Here is a 17,563-nt window from a genome sequence, read left to right as displayed (position 1 = left end):
TTGTGATATAGATGAATGTAATACAGTTAGAGAGCCAATTCGAAAGAGTTGTTTTAGAAACTAAGCTACCCTTTTTGCATCAGAGAAGGATACAAATAATTGGTCAGATTTTCTAAAATCTTTGGTCCTACGCAAATAGAATCTGAGTTGTCTATGCACGTCTAGTTGATGTAATTTGTATTCTGCCTTGTTGCTATGATTATGAAAGAACCCTGGAAGCTCTGTAGATTGATTTATGTTATTTGGAGAAGAGACTTTGTGTAAGAAAGATGGATTAGTTCACAAGGATACCCTATCCTTATGAAAAATCAAATATGGCGGTTTAATAGAAAGAGCTTGCAACTCTGATACTCTTCTCGCAGATGTTATGGCCACCAGAAACAAGCTCTTCCAAGAAAGGAACTTGAGGTCTGAAAAAGATGAGGGTTCAAAAGGTGGTAATATCAGGTGAGACAGAACAAAATTTAAATCCTAAGGAGAAAGGGGTTCTTTAAAGGGATGTCTTAATAATGAGGCACTTTTCAAGAAGGCTCTACACAACCTGTGTGACATTAAGTTGGAGATAGAATCACCAATGTGGAAATTAGATATTGCAGCGAGTTGAACCCTGATGGTTGCTGCAGCTGAACCTTGCTGGAAGTGTTCCACCAAAAATTCCAAAATAGAATAGATGGGTGCAGAAAAGGGATCAATGTTCCTGTTTTGAGCCCAAAAGGAAAACCTTTTCCATTTGCTAGAATACAGTTTTCTAGTGGAAGCTTTATGAGATGACATTAAGATATGTTTAACTGTAGGAGTGAAATTGTGAAGCCTGACTAAGTTGGGAAGTGGAGTAGCCAAGCTGTCAATTTCAGGGTGTGGAGAGAAGGATGAAGAGCCCCTGACATACGTGTCAGCAGGTCTGGAACTGGGTCCAGAGTCCAAGGCTTATCCTGAAGTTGAGGCCAAAGGAAGGGGAACCAAACTTGGCAAGGCCAGTAAGGAGAAATGGGAATCATCCTGCCTCCCAAGAACTGTGCTTTCTGAATGACTCTGGGTATGAGAGGAAACAGAGGGAAAGCATACAGAAGTCACAAACTTCACCAAACTCCACTACTCCACTTCGTCACCAATAAACAGCAAAAGGAAGTCCGCTAGCTAAATACCATAAAGGGTATCCTCATATGTTTGCTCAAGCCACAACGCCAGTACTTTGGATCTCCAAAAAGACAAATGAAATGTTCAGTAGATGGTAACGAGCATTTAATAAAACACCAAAACAAACGTACAACACATACAAAGGATTGCATTGGTGTTTTATTAAATGCTCGTTACCATCTACTGAACATTTCATTTGTCTTTTTGGAGATCCAAAGTACTGGCGTTGTGGCTTGAGCAAACATATGAGGATACCCTTTAAAGCATACAGAAGTCCCGAGGGCCAATCATGAACAAGTGCATCTCTCGGTGTCTCCCCCCGAGGGGGGATTAGGCTAAAGTAGTTGTTGCACTTGGCATTCATGGGAGTGGCAAAAAGATCGCAGCAAGGCAGACCCCATGTTCAGAAAATCATTTCCGCTACATTCTGATTGAGAGACCACTCGTGAGGCATTAAAATTGCCCTGCTCAGCTTGTCTTCTATCACGTTGGACTTCCCTGGAATGTGCATTGCTATTAGAAAGCACTGGGAAGAAACTGCCCATTGCCAAACTCTCAGGGCCTCTCAACAAAGGGGGTAAGATCTGGTTCCCCCCTGCTTGTTTATGTACCAAACCACAGACATATTGTCTGAATGTATCGCAATTGTCCCTAGAGGGAGAGAGTTGTGAAGTACTTGCAACACAAGAAGTACTGCTCTCATCTCTAGGACATTTATATGCAAGTGAGCCTTGTGTTCTTGCCATGTACCTTGGACTGTTCTTCCCAGATAATGCCCCCCCACCCCACCCTATCTGGGAAGCATCCGTGGTCACTGTAGCTATGGATTGTTGTGGAACAAAGAGTCTTCCCATGGTCACATGAGTAGAGTGTATCCACCATCTTAAGTCGTTCTTGCACGATTCCGTTATTCTGATTAGGTAACACATCGTAAGCTCTTGAAGTGACCATTTGGAGAACAACAGCCACTGAAGGATCCTCATGTGCATTCTGGTAAGTGGGACCAGTGTTATTGTGGAAGCCATTCTTCCTAGTAATCTTAGAATTATCTTTGCTTTCACTTTGGTCTTGGGAAGGAGATAAAGTATCTGTTGTCTGAGTGCTACAACTCTTTCTGTTGGAAGATGTGCTACCATAGAGGCAAAATTGCACCAGGAGTGTCTCCTAAGGGAAACTCCGGAATCCGCTGCCCTACTCACTCCATCTGCTGCGTAGGATATCAGCCTCATGGAGGAGTTGACGTTGGAATTTAAGATTGACAGCTGGGAGGAGACCTTCTCATTCACCCCCGCAGCTAATGTACCTTGTAGAGTAAATCCTAGTTCTTTCAGGTGATCTCTTTGTAGCCTTGTAAAGTGGGATATCAATGATCAGGGTGAGAATGTTGCTGATGACAAGACACACTTCCCATATCTATCCATCATTCGAGAGTCTTTATTTGGAGGATGAACAGATGAGGAAGTCTCTGAAAGTTCCTTCTTGGTGGCTGCTACCACCACCATAGTATCTACAGGTACCCCCTTAGTGAGGAAATCCTTTCCCAAAGGAGCTAACAAGAATTTGTTTGGCTTCCGAGGGAATGGTTCCATTGTGTCAGGTGACTCCCACGTCTTTCTACTGACTAGGTTCATTTAGCTCATTGAAAGGCAGAGACACCCAGGAGGCTGAAAGTTGAGATCCAAAAGCCTTCATGTACACTGACTCCTCATAAGAAGGGGTGGTGGCCTGCCAGCTGCCTCTCTGTTTCAGGATCTGTAGAATATCTGCAAATGAGATATCATCAGAGGACGAACATGGGGACCCTTCTGACTCATCGAGGTCAGTGTCTGAAGTGATGGACTCATCTGGGGAGTCTACGTGATTCCTCTTGCAAGTTCTCTTCCAAGGTGGCTCCTCAGAAGGATATTCTGGGGTGGCCTTGGAGGAGAGGTGTTTGCCCAATGTGGGGGATCCTGAGGCTCTGGATCTCTGCTGTCCTGTGGAATGGGTGGTGCCAAGATAGTAGCTGATGCCTTAGGGAAACGAGAGCTAGTATCCCTCTGTGGCACTGAATAAGTAGACAACACACTCCTCATCAGCTCAAAGACAGATCCCGCTGGCTCTGAAGACTCCCTCAGCTCTGAGAAGACAGAGGAAGGCACCAGAACCAGCGAGATTAGACCCAAGGCCAATGTAGGAGCCGAGCTAACCCGGGCTGACGCTCTGAGGGGTAGGCTCAGCACCGAAGAAGATCTGAGCCGAGAATCCCCCCGGGGCCAACCAGGGAACCCCCAGCTCCCAGACTCCCTGGACGGCACCAAGAGAGTCAGAGCAGAAGTCAGCTCCATAAACACCAAAGGGGGTCTTGGAATAGACAGATCAATAGTAAGCGGTACCAAGCACTCTGGCTCCGAAGGTCCAGCTTGGCTCGGAGGAGGAACAACAGTGGGTACAATTGGTACAGTAGGCTCCGAGACCAAATGGGTCAGAGCCAAGAATAATTTAGTGAGCGCTGGCGACTTCAAGAGTCTGCGCACCACCCATTCCACATCGTTGTCCGATAAGCTCCTGGTGGACCTGGATGATAGGGATGGAGAGCGACACCTGTGCAGAATTGGAGATCTCAGTGTCAGAGAAACCAGTGAAATATCCATGGACTGGCTCCAAGAAGAGGTATCTTGCAGCTCCTAGGACTTTGGAGCTGAAGAACCAGGCTTGCAATTAGCATGACCTCCGACAGCTCCAAGGACTGTGGAGCTGAGGAGGTAGTGGCCTTAGAGATTTTTGGTAGTTTGACTGGTGGCTCCGACTGAGCCGATGTTGCAGATGATTGTCTCTTCTGGGATTTTTCCTTTTAGGAGAAGGAGAAGAAGAATAGGAAGAAGAACTATGGATAGCTTCCTCAAAAGTTGGTTTTAAGAGCCCTTTAAGGAATTTGTTTTTCCTTTCTTGAAGTACCCTTGCACTGAAAGAATGAAAAGGTACAATCTTCTTGTAGATTAATTGCGCCAAGGCAATAAACACATATGACATGTCCATCAGTGATGGACATTTTTTGTGAGCACTTCTGGCATTTTTTAAAGCCTGAAGGCTTATGTTCCCTGTCTTTTGAGTCTTTGGACATAATAAGACCGCAAAAAACAACAACAAGAAAGTTTTAACTATAGAACTATTGAACTATATAACTATTCAACTATTGAACCACAGAACTATTGATCTGTTACGGGAAACATGAAGGAGACAGACAACTAGGGAGAAAAATAGGGCCTTTAGCTCATATGGCCCTATTTCCCAGACAAGACAACAAACTAACTAAAGCCCTCTAACTTAAATGGGCGAAGAGCTTTCTAACTTAAACGAGCTACTTAACAACTAGACAGACAGCAAAAACAGCCACAATACAAATAGGCCTACTTTGTGATGGCCAAAAGCCGCGCCAAAGGGGATAAAATTATAACAATATAACTATAGTGCAATAAAAGGCACAACAATTTAAATATGATAGAATACTAAGCTATCTATAATAAAATAGAACAGTAGACAGGAAAAATTTAAGAAATTTGTTACAACTTAGCCATGGCCAAGATGAGAGCATCCAACCTCGTAAAGCGGCAAAGGAGATCTGGGGAATTACACAACTACACTGTGAGATACCTACTTGCCATGAGCCAGGTTTGAGACTTTCAGCTATGTATTCGGCCGAGTCAGAGCCGAGAATCGGCTCTGAACCCATCATTGTAAGAATGAAGGTGAGATAAGACAAAATAACATCATAATTTAGTGTATTTTTCCTCTGGCTGTGCCATTATTGATGCCAGTCTTCTTCTTTCTTATCCTGTCCGTACTGCAGCTGTCCCAGGAATATATTTTAGTTACTTAAACCACTTTAACAACAGTCAAAACGAACCACATAGACCAAAGACTGTTACCTCCTTGGACTGGAACCCAAGTCCATTTATTTGGCAGCAGATATTTTCAAAAGCAGATAGCAGCAAGCAAATTTCATCAATAAAATGCACTGGATAGCAGCATTAATTCTCCATGAATATAGGAACAATGGAAAATGCAAAACAATCTGTCTTGTTAAAACAATGTACAGCAGCAAAATATCCTCTTTGCACCTCGGCTTGAACAGCCTTTACAAAGTGATGAATACATGAAAAAGCACATCTTATATACCAAACACTAACATCAGTTAATCAATTTTAGTTTATGCCTATCTTGCCCCTTCTTGTTGTAGGGTGACATGCAGCTTGGCTGTCTGTGGTGTCTTTAGAGGTTGCCAAGGAAAGAAGAGCAAAAGGCAAAGGACTACAGAATGGGAAAGACAAAAGATCTCATCAGGAAGATTACTGATGTTAAGGGAATGCTTTCAGCCAAAACCAGGCATGATAAAAAATGGGAAGGACATAACCAAAGCAAAGTGTCAGGGATGCCCAGAAAAACTACATAAGAATGACTTAAACTTCACTGAAACAAATGATGTTATGGTCTTTCAAATGAAGCCAGACACACTGGAAAATGGTGTCACATGGGCCCTTAAAAGTCTTGCTTATTGTAAGGTTGCAGAAAGTGAGGGAATTCCATGGAATTGTTTAAATTCCTGGAAGATGATGCTGTTACAGTGCTGCTTTGGATTTGCCAGCAAATTTTGTAAACAAAGTGGTCCTTATATATCAGAATAGGTTGATTTATATTCAAATCCCAAAAAAAAGGCAATGATAAAGAAGTACTTAAATTATCTAACAATTGGACTTGTTTCATATGCTACCAAGGTAATGATTGATATCCTGCAAGCTAGACTCCAGCAATATATGGATTGAGAACTGACAAATGTGCAAGCTGGTTTTAGAAAGAGCAGAGGTACAAAAGATCAAACTGTCAGTATCATCTGTAGAATTGAGAAAAGGGAGTTCCATTAAAATATTTACTTCTGCTTTATGTGGCAAGCTGTAATAGAACTGGGGAGTATTAAATTACATTATTTGCTCCTTAGGAAACAGTAGACAGAGCAAGAAGCTATAGTTCTTGCAGAATGTGGAACAACAACTGACCGATTATGCTTAGGAAAGAAATGAAACAAGGCTGTATAGTGGCACCCTACTTATTTAATTTACATGCTGCATATATTTAGCAAAATGCTAGGTTAGAGGAATCAAAATTGCCAGAAGAAATATCAACAACCTTAGATATGCCAATGATACTATGATGGTTGAATGTCCTCATTCAGGCAAACAATTGTTTTTTAACACAATGCACTAGTAACAGCTGTAATTCTTAAACTAGCATGTAGGTATGGACAAGTATTACCAGATGTACAAAAAGTTGCAAACACAAGTTTGATTTCTCTGTGTTTATTTTCTCTATAATGTTTATGTGACAGGGAAATTTGAGTAATAGACATCTAAACTTCACAGAATGCAACATGAGTAGTAATATCGAAACAGCTGATCTTAACTTTTGGCAGAGTTTCAGAATTAGATTTATTTTATTATTTATTGACATTTGTTAACCGGGTTGGTCCAACTGGGCTTGTGGCCCATTTTCAGTGGAGATCCGAGGAGAAAAGCTCTAGTTACAAGCAACTTACAGTGTGTAGGAAGTAAAAAGCAAAAATAAAAATTTCACAATCAAAGGATTAAATAAATTTGAAGAAATAACAAGTCTATGATACAAAGTAGAAATCATGCATATTGTAGAATGTATGTACGTAGTAGAAAGCATGCACATAGCTATATACACATGGGATTATTTACAAGATAAAAATAGATTTATGTAAGATTTTAATTCTTTCAGTATTGTTGATTTTGTATAGTAGGTAGGCACCTTGTGAGTTACTGGGAGAATTGGAGGTAGGTTATATTAGATATATATATATACAGGGGTATGGTGGGCTAAGTTGGGTCATGACAGGGGCAAGTTTTGGTATTAAGTAGAGAAAGATTCAGTTCTTTTTTAAAGTGTGGTGGGTGGGTGATGGAACATATGTGTAGGGGCAGTTTGCTTCAGGCTTGGGCTACAAAACATTTATATAGAAGTTTACCTACATTTTTCTTTGGTTGGAAGATATCAAGGAGTTGCTGATTAGAGATGTGAAGGGTCCAAGGTGGGGTATAGGTGGAGACTATGGATGAGAGGACTGGTCAGGAAGAAGGTTCATATAGAATAGAGTGTAATATTAGAAATTGTGATAGAAGGTGTAGAGAGTTTAGAGCCAGACAGTGGTGTGATTTGTATGGAGAGTTTGTAATAAACCTAGCTATTTTATGGTATATTTGTTGAAGTTTATTCAAGGTTGTGGTCTGAATGTTGGTTAGAATAGGGGCAGCATAAGTGAGGGAGGGGAGTAGCAGTGCCTGTGCCAGAGAGTCTAGCAGTAGAAGTTAAAGATTTTTGTTGCAGTATAATAAACCTAGTTTCTGATGTGTTCTTTTTGTGCATTGTAGTATGTGCAGGTTGAATTTGAGTTCATCATCAGTGATGACACCTAGGAGCTTTGCGTGAGTTTCCAGATTAATGATTGCATTGCTGGAAGATGTAATGGTAAAGGTAAATTCATGGTATGAAAAAGAACGAAGGAGGAAGAGTAAAAGCACAGATGGCTTAGTGGTAAATTGCTGTGGGTATGGTGTGCAGGGTCCTGGGTTCAAGGCTTGCAAGGGCTGATTATTTCCTGGGGATCACTTCTGTGGCTCTGCTTGACAGAGGCACAGGAAAATAATTTTCTTGGGTGGCGAAAGCCAGGGTACCTTTTTGGCTAGGCTTATATCGGCCCTAGGGCCAATAGCCTAGTACCTACCTATGAAGAGTTTGTTTTTTTTAGGGTTGAGGATGAGTAGGTTGTCAGACAACCATTTTTCAGTCGATAGAAAGGTGCGTTGGGTTAGGGTGTGGAGTTCAGAGATGTTGCTGGAGATGGAGATGACAGTTGAGTCATCTGCATATTGGATGAGGGAGGATTGTTTGCTAGATGTATAAAGTTCATTAGTGAAGATGTTAAATAGCAGGGGGCCCAAGATCGATCCTTGTGGTACTCCAGTTGGGACTGGTATGAAGGGTGAGAAGGAGGAGAGCCATCTGACAGATTGCTGCCTATTGGAGAGGTAGCTGGAGAATCAGGTGAGGGAGGTAGCTGATAGGTTGAGGTTAGTAAATTTAGATAGTATGGAGTGAGAGTCTGTGTTGAAAGCTTTTGAAAGGTCAAGGAAGAGACAGGATATAAGTAGATTATCTTGGGCCTCTGTGATAGTATGGGTGAAGGATAGTAGGGCACTAGTTGTGCTGCGGTTTGGATGGAAACCGTGTTGAATGGATGTGAGAAGGTTATGCTGGAGGAGGTAGTTGAGAAGCTGTAAGTGAATGGATTTTTTGAGTATCTTAGAGATGAGGGGATAGGATGGTGATGGGTCATTTGAGTTACCTCCTTTATGCAGGTGGATAATGAAGAAAGATTTCTATAGGACAGGGACAGTAGCTTCGTTAATTGATCTGTTGATAAGAATAGATACAGGATAGGCTATAGATTCTGCAGTGAGTTTGAGGAAGGTAGGAGGTAGATTGTCAGTGGAGGGAGAGCAGGGTTTAAGTTTCAGAAGAAGAGATTTAATGTAGGAAGTGGGAACAGGATGAAAGGAGAACAAGTTATTGGTGAGTGGGATGGAAGGCGTTGGGGAGGTTGTTGTAGTTGAACTGGATGGTTTGAGTTTTTGGATTGTTTCAATAAAGTGTTTGTTTAGGAGGGTACGTTTCCCTGAGGAGATTTATTTGGATAAGGGGAGGGGTTGGTGGGACAGCCTGGAGAAAGAATTTTGTTAAGAGTAGACAAAATCTTATGGGGGTTGGATTTGGTGTTGAGTTGAGCAGAGCTATAGAAGGCCTTTTTGTCTTTATTGACTTGCTTCTTAACAAAGTTTCATAGTTCTCTCTAATTTTGTGGTAGGGGAGTTCCTTAGTTTTAATCCAGGCTTTCTAAGCATGGTATCTTTTTTACATACGATACTTAGTGTCCTTGGAAAGCCAGGGGGCATAATTAGATTTTAGTCTAATTTTCCTGGAGGGATCAAGGGATTTGAGGGTATTAAGGAAAATGCTATTGAACTTATTGACTGTGTCATTGAGAGGGATTTGCTTAAGGATGCACCAGTCAGTACTAGATAATATGGAGTTGACTAGGGGGATATTAAAATTAGAGAGTTCACAACAGTCTTTGTAAAGGTGGAGTTTGGGTGTTTGGGTAGTGTGTCTTAAGACAGAGGTGGGGAGATGATCACTTAGGGAGTCTGGTAGGGTAGTGGGGCTGTGGTAATGCTAGGGGGAGTTGGTTAGAATCCAGTCAATGATGGAGCTGCATGATGGGTTTTTGTGGAGGCAGGTGGGGGGATGTTATCTTCTTCTTTTGGCTTTTCCTGGTTAGGGGTCACTACAGTGGAACTCTGGTCTGCTAATGATTGGCATTAGATTTTTTATGGGTGCTGAGGTGCCAGCTTGATGCCCAACCTTCAACAAAGACACATCCATTCTACGCATGTCTTTCAAATGCCACTCGATGGTGGGGAGGACATGCAGATTCCACACAGAAGGTGCTTCCGCCGAGAATTGAACGGGAGAACCTCTTGCTGTGAGGCAACAATGCTACTGCTGCACCACTGCGGCTTATAGGTGGGGGATGTTATCAGCTAATGGAAATCATGCATGTTAATATTGAGTTGTGGAGATTCATTTCTGAGTTTGGACCAGTCTATATTGACATCTCCAAGGATATTTTCTAGGACAGGTGAATTGTTTCCAGGCGAAATATAGATGGAAGTGATAGCTAATTTCTTGTGAGGATGTAGGTGGCAATTTAGGATGATATGTTCAGCAGGGTGGAAGACAGGAATAGGGTTGGGGAAAGGTGAGAGATTTAGGCTGTCAGTAGATATTATAGCCAGATGGTGGTATTTCACTGTTAGTGATGTGTGGCTTTAGCCAAGTTTCTGATAAGGAAAGAATGTGAGGGGTGGTATGGGCTATCCAGGAGTGTAACTTAGAGATATTATGATTATTAGAGATTATCAGAGATTATGTAAATGCTTAGTATTCAAATGCAAATCAAATGGAATATTAGCTTAGCCATATAATGTTACTTAGGAAAGTATGTGCTTTTTGTATTAACTATTGAAATTCAGATCAGATGTTGAAAAATCTCACAGGTTAAGTATTGTACATATAGGATGCCATAATCATAGTTTATAAGTTACATTTTTCACAGAATTGACCATCCCTTCTCCTCTTTCATCCTATTCCAAGGTTCTTCATCATTCTCCCTGACACACACGATTAGTTATTATTTTGTAAATGTTTACTTATTATTCTGTAATAATTTTATTTGCTTCCCTAGTTTAGTTCTTAACAGATATATCTTGTATGCAGAGTCTGTATGTCTTTTCAGTGTCTGCATATGTTTTTACTGGCTGCATTGATACTTTCCCCACATCCAAAGATGTGCTGTTGATGAATTAACATCACTCTAAAGTGGCTGAAGGGGGTATGTCATTTGAGAGTAAGCATGTGAATCCTATAATAGGTCAGCACTCCAGACAGTGTTAGCTCCCAGTCCTGAGACCCCTGAGTACCAGGACAGGCTCCAGGTCACTTGTGACCCTGAGACAGATAACTGGAGAATGAATGACAAATGAATTTCAATAGACCTTATTAAAATAAAGATAAGTAAATCTATCAATTTCTACACTGTGTGCATAGAGCCTTAAAAGGATGGAATTATTTACCTTGGCTCACGCAAGTGTGGGATATTCAGTACCCTAAAGGTTGTCAAAATGTTTCTACTCAAATATATACTTGTATGGGAGACGTTATGTGGAGCTACAACCCTATACACAGTAAATACTAGGACAATGGTACAGTAAAGGAAGGATAGATGTGTAATTTGCTATGATCAATTCACTATGCATGCACATAAAACTAAAAAAAAGTAGCGGAATAACGTGCTTAAAATTTGTCACATGTTAATGTGTGCTGATGGGAAAGTAATTTTTATTCTAATGAGTTTTAGAACACAGTTGGTAAACTTTTTCCGTCAGGCTTTGTGCATAATTTTGAAACGTGTTTTGTTGACCTTACTAGTATCACTGATGCTGTCCTCATAATGTTACCACTTGCTGTCAGAATTACCACTGTCTCTTTGTATGCACAGCCTTTGATGCTAGGCTCATGCTGCGTAGTAGCACTACAATGTGAACACTGTGAACTCGAACACCATGTCTAAGGCTTGGTCAGCCATGATTTCTTTTTCCATGAAACATTACCATAACCATTGCCCATCATGCAATACAATGGAACTTGGCTGGCACTATGCTTCTAATAGTGCACTAACTGTTTTTTTTAGAAAAATGCTCAGGAAATGGATGGTGGAAACACCATCTGTTAGTATTTTGTCTAGACTGTGATGAAAGTGTATACTTTGTAGGCCATCTTACTGTTCTGGATAAAGAAATACTGTACATGTGGCCTGTTGTGAGGGGGTTATTTAGTAAGACCATAAGAACAGAGCAGCCTTCAAACTACCACTGTATAGTAAGTACATGACTGAGAGTGCAAGGTGAGTTGTCAAGCCATCCTTGAAGAGTGAATCCATTTCCACTTCCAACCTACTTAAATAGGAAAATGCTTAAGTGTCTTGTAAGACACTGAAATCATATATATATAGTTATATAAGTAATCTTATTATCTGGTGCACATTATTGTTATGTGTTCGATAAGACTGAGCAGCCATGGAGCAATTGATATGTGCTTAACACTGACATGTGTGAACAATAATGGACATGGGCTTAACACTGAAAAGTGTGAACAGTAATGGATATGTGCTTAACACTGACAAGTGTGAACAGTAATGGATATGTGCTTAACACTGGAAAGTGTGAACAGTAATGGATATGTGCTTAACACTGACAAGTTTGAACTGTAATGGCTATGTGCTTAACACTGACAAGTGTGAACAGTAATGGCTAGGTGCTTAACACTGACAAGTGTGAACAGTAATGGATATGTGCATAACACTCACAAGTGTGAACAGTAATGGATATGTGCTTAATAATGACAAGTGTGAACACTAATGGATATGTGCTTATCACTGACAGGTGAGAACAATAAAGTGCATCTGTGCTTGGTTACCTACTAATTCCAGGAATGTGGTGTATCAGAGAATTCCCTTACACTAAAGTATAGCAATCTCACAGTTAACCCATATAAGTAGCAGGGGGTGTGGAGAGCAACGCCTCAAACACTGGGGCTACCTCATGCAAAAACACATTTATTAGTGACTTTTGATTTTAAATGCATCTTTAGCAAGTTGTGTTTTACTGTTCAAACTTTTTATTGTCAAACACTGTTTGCTTGTTCCTGCAGCCATGCTGTGACCATGTGAAAGGTAGTTAAAGTAGCATATATATATATATATATATATATATATATATATATATATATATATATATATATATTCCTGCAGTATTAGCAAACATTTGGAGAAGTGAATGTTTGAGGAATGGGTATAAACCTTTGCGGGAGTCTGTTTTGACATTTGTATTCCATATACTGACACACTATAACAGATTTATGGTATCATTAAAGGCACTGACTTCTGTCTGTAGCATAATTAATGCATTAAGATAACCAGAGACTGTAAACGCAATTAACAAAATAACAATGACTGGACATCTGCAGGATCCCCAATTATGCAACAATGCCTGTACGGATTAGAACTTTTACTTGGTAGTGTTTGCGTAAATATTTTATACCACAGTCTTCGGAGAATTTTTCCTCAGGAAGATAAATGCTGGAGTGATGGGAAAGAGAGAGGTATCTGGGAGCATGTTTTCCGGGAATATGATACACCTTTCAGGTGTAACTTTTTTATGAGAAATGTTTCTCATTTAGCACCCATGTCCCTTAAGAATAGGTGCAATGAGTAAATGTCCCAACATTTCTCTGTTCTGCCCACCTCTGGGTATTTGTACACAAAATATAAAGGCGAAAAACTATCATGAAAATGTAAGGCAAAGCTTTTTAAGATCCTCATAGAACAACAGCTTTGTAAATAATTATGAATCTTGAACTCTTAAAAAAATCCATGTTCTTCACAGTTCCTTTGGGAAAGGTCTGTTTTGCAGTCAGTATAAAGAATTTCTATAACTGACATCCATGGAAAATAATACCGAATCATATTAATTCATTAAAAGAATAGTGCTTAAGTATAAAATAACATATTTTAACCACCGTATAAGATTCTTAGTTGATTGTTAGAAAGCAGTTTGTAAATGTCCACACTGTGCCCATTTGTTTTACGTTATGAGAGGTAGTGTTCCACATTTTACAGATAGAAAGTTTAGACCTGTAGTGATGAGTTGGCAAATTGTAAACATTTCCTATAAAAATGCTCTTTCAGAAATGTTGGTGGAACACATGGCTGTAACTAAGGACATTATTCTTTTGATCTATAACACAGGACCTAGAGATAGTGATGCCTTACTAAGTTTAATGCTATTGGCTGCCAAAAAAATTAATTTTTCTAGAAAATGAAAATCAAAATATAAACCATTTGCATTTAAATTATTGTATATTATAAAGGAGGTAAAGGAACTATAAATAGGATTTTTACCATAAAGGGAAGGAGCAAATTACATAAAAATAAATGGAATTTGTGGGAACAATACATGCAGAAAATGTTCAGGAGGCAGAGTAAGGTTTAAAGGAAGGCAGGAATTGAGCAACTTATGCAAATGTTAATTGTTAAAAAGAAAGAAAATTGTTATGTAATGTATAATGCATGAAAATTAAAAATTAAATGTGTTGATGTGTTTCTTTTCTACTAATTTATGTGTGCCCATGTCCTAAGCATTAATTTAATAACAGTATTTTAATAAGGGACAATCAAAGTGTTTCTGCTTTTTTTTTGTGGAAATAAAATTCTCCAAACTTGATTAGTTGTGCCAGGAGACTCTAAGAAGAGTTAAGAGAACCAGAGGACAATGCAAATATACTGAAATCATGATGCCACAGTAGTTCAAATCACTGGCATGCTTCGTCCTGTTAAAGCCATTTTTACTCATCTGACTCACTGGCAAAACAGAGTGGTTTGCAAGCATTTTTCTTTTGAAATATTAACAAAATATATAAAAATAAGGCAACCTGCTGTGTTTCAAGTACATCTTCATCTGGAAGCCCCCAGAAAGTCTATGAATTTCTGGTACCTAAAACAAGATAAAACAAAATTCTGCAGACTCAGTTGTGTATAAAAGAGTGGCCACTGGTATGCCAAGAGGATGCCTACTGCCCTCGCAGCTTCCCTGCAGTCTGTTACTATACCATAACCTAAAACTGACCTTCTATGCTTCTCATTGTTTTTGCCATTATTGTAGCTGATGTAGTCAAAGGTAACTAAATACATTTAATACATGCATTCAGAACTTTATCCAGAACGACTACACCACCTTTATTCCACCAAGGAGACTGGTTTTAAGCATTAGGGTTATCCACAGTAATAAGTTATTAACAAGGTATCTAATTATGAGCCCTAGAATTTCAGTTTTGCTAGCCTTTTTTGTTTGGTCAGGGAGTTCTGAGCTAAACAAGGACTGGGTGTGGAATGGAAAAGCGACGTACTGGATTGTATGGACTAGCTCATCATTAATTTGAATATTTCATTTTGTTCCCTATAGATTACAGCACTGATGTCATTAGTGAGCCAGGTCCTCTTCTTTTTTGTCATGTGGTTATGTAGTTCTATAGGTACTGCCACAAAGATTCCTCTGGCATGTGCAATAGCATGCCTGAAGTATAGAGTAATTATAAGGTACCTTTACCTTATGTAGAATCAGCAATGTGAAGAATTTTTTTTTGGGGGGGGGGGTTGGCCAGTGTAGAAAAATCAGAAGTCACTTTACTGGTTGCAGCTGAATGCTTGATGAGGAGTTTGCCTTGGTCTAGCATACTTGAATAAATGGCATACAATTTTCTCTGATGCGTGGTGTCCTCGGCCATTGGTACTGTTGTGTTTCTGAAGCAGTCAGAGAACTGTGCCCAAATTCATCAATAGAAATCCATAGTAAAGGTTACAATAGCAGCAAGAGAGGCATTCATTTAGGAAGTGAAGATAAGGGAAAGAACTGTAGGTCAGCTGACACGGGCAGAAAGGAGTGTAATTCTCTGTCCTTGAAAGGCAGTGCTGAACTATTCGTAGGAAATTTGAACAAACCATCTGAATGGTGGAGTGACTGTTAATAAAGCTCTTAAACACTATTCTGCTTCCAAAACATCAAATTCTACTATACTTGTAAAATAAAGACACACAATATGGTAACTCACAGACCACTTAATAAGTTTTATTTAGCTTACAAACTCGCATCTTGGCTTACGCCTTCATAGGTTGATGGTTATTGCTAATTCACAATATATGTTTAGTAGGATATTTTCAGAACTTTATTTTTGTCATCAGCTAAAAACAAAATCTTCAGAATGCATGTGAATCTCTTTATAACAGATTTAACAAAACAGACAGGGAGGCTATATTATTAAAAAGTGAAACCTACAGGAGTGCAGAAGATTTTTGTTTTCAAGAAATGTGGGAATGATTGCACCATACTTGAAGAAGGCATTATAGTATGATAAATAACCAAGTTGAAATAGACATTTGGAAGGATTATTCTTTTAGTTCTACAGCCTCTGTTTGCACGGTGTCTAATGCAGTCAGTTTGTGCTTCTAACCCATGGCATAAAATGTTTGCATTTATAATGTACTTCTTACCCAACACTGAGTTAATACAAATATATTCAACATCCAGCGCCACAAGACCGAACAGACAGAAGTAATATAAATAGTAAAATGAGATATTTAGCTTTCAAAGAAGTTGTTACAGACTTTGGCTGGGATAAATGTACTGGCGTGATACACAACGGCTAAAACTCTGTTTGTAGTAATGACCAGGTCCAGTCTGGTGCTGGGGAAAATTAAGATGGACATTGTTATCATACAGCCAGGACTCCAGATGCATAGAGTTAAATAAGATCTTACATATGTCTGAGCTTTATAATGTATTGACATTTGCAGCCCCGGCATGAAGTTTTGTCACTGACAATGTAGGTCAAATTGGATGCAAACAATTTAGTTGTCCTGTTATTATGAATTCACTTCCCTCATCTTTACCTGCATACTGCTACTGATTAAGTCATTTGACCAGATTCCCACTGATAATCAAGGCAACCACTAGATCATATCACAGTGGATTCAAACTTGGTGGTTGCACGGTCCTAAAATGCCCCCCACCCCATTTCTCTAACGGTGTGTGACCTTGAAGTTAGAATAATTAAGTCACAGGGCTGTAGATGGAATTGGGTCTGGCTTGCTACTGCAAAACTAGAACACTTTGTGTTTCAATACATAAGTTACGTGGACTTTAGTGATTCACAGTGTCATATCAATCTTCTAGTTTTGGACTTGTACTGTTGGGTCAAATGAGCATTAACATTGTAAACAGGAGGAGCTGGCCAAATCCATACACCCAATTCACTTCTGAGATGATGCAGCTGTGTCACATTGGTATTACTGACTAATAAAAAGATAATATAAGTGTCTTGGAGTAATATTAGTGCTGCTCCAGTCTGATGTTTTCAATAATATAATTGAACATTACTGAGTGCTACATATTAAAAATGGCAAACTGTATGGCAGAGTCGTCAGTGTGTCACATATTTTTTATTTGCAGTGCATCTCTGTTAAAATCTTGCATAATGTCTTAGTGCTGGAAGCTATTTACTGAATTATCTTTTTATTAGATTGTTCATTTGGTTGTTACTGTTTACACTGTATCTGCCTGATGTCAGTCTCTGCCCTGCAGAGTGCTTAACCAGCTCACTGCTCTCTCTGCACTCCAGGGGGGCAGTAACTTGGCTTTATAGTCTTGCAATGAGTCTAGCAGGAGATGTTTTTGTTTACTGTACCTTCACTAAAAGATTCTTGGAAATTGATCCTCTAACTGAATAAGTAAGCTAATATTGTACATAAAATGAGTAGGCGACTGCACTATGTCAGTTAAAATTATTGTGAAAGAGCATTGCAATTAATAATTTTGTTTTTTCTTTTATTCGACTTCCTCATCTAGGTTATCTAATAGGAGGTGATGTGTTAAGGCTGCTGCATGGCCATATGGATGAGTGCCTGACTGTCCCTTCAGGAGAACATGGAGAAGAGCAGCGAAGGTCAGTTTAACATGAACCTGCATCCTGGCATGAAATAACATACTTAGCTATAATCAATACATTTAGCAGGGCAGTGTGATTCTGACCTATTTTATAGTGTTGCTTCTTGTACTGATGTTTATTTCAGGAATAAAATATACATATATAGGACAGGTGTTTTTGAAATAAAGCATGTCATAGAGCAAGGGACGTAATGTTA

General features: G+C 39.5%; 1 protein-coding gene across 1 annotated transcript in view; it reads left to right on the top strand.

Annotated features, from left to right (window-relative positions):
* RYR2 (ryanodine receptor 2) overlaps positions 1–17,563 on the top strand; it is a 6,224,161-nt gene that overhangs the window by 1,762,591 nt on the left and 4,444,007 nt on the right. Inside the window, exon 10 of the mRNA XM_044059048.1 lies at positions 17,268–17,364. Coding sequence (XP_043914983.1) covers positions 17,268–17,364 — 97 coding nt within the window. The remainder of the gene's footprint in view (positions 1–17,267; positions 17,365–17,563) is intronic.

The sequence above is a fragment of the Protopterus annectens genome, chromosome 1.part2 (genome assembly GCF_019279795.1).
Source record: "Protopterus annectens isolate FY-2018-M chromosome 1.part2, PAN1.0, whole genome shotgun sequence".
In the NCBI taxonomy this organism is placed as follows: Eukaryota; Metazoa; Chordata; order Ceratodontiformes; family Protopteridae; genus Protopterus; species Protopterus annectens.
Note: the sequence above shows the minus strand (reverse complement) of the source record. Positions and strands in the feature narration are given on the sequence as shown.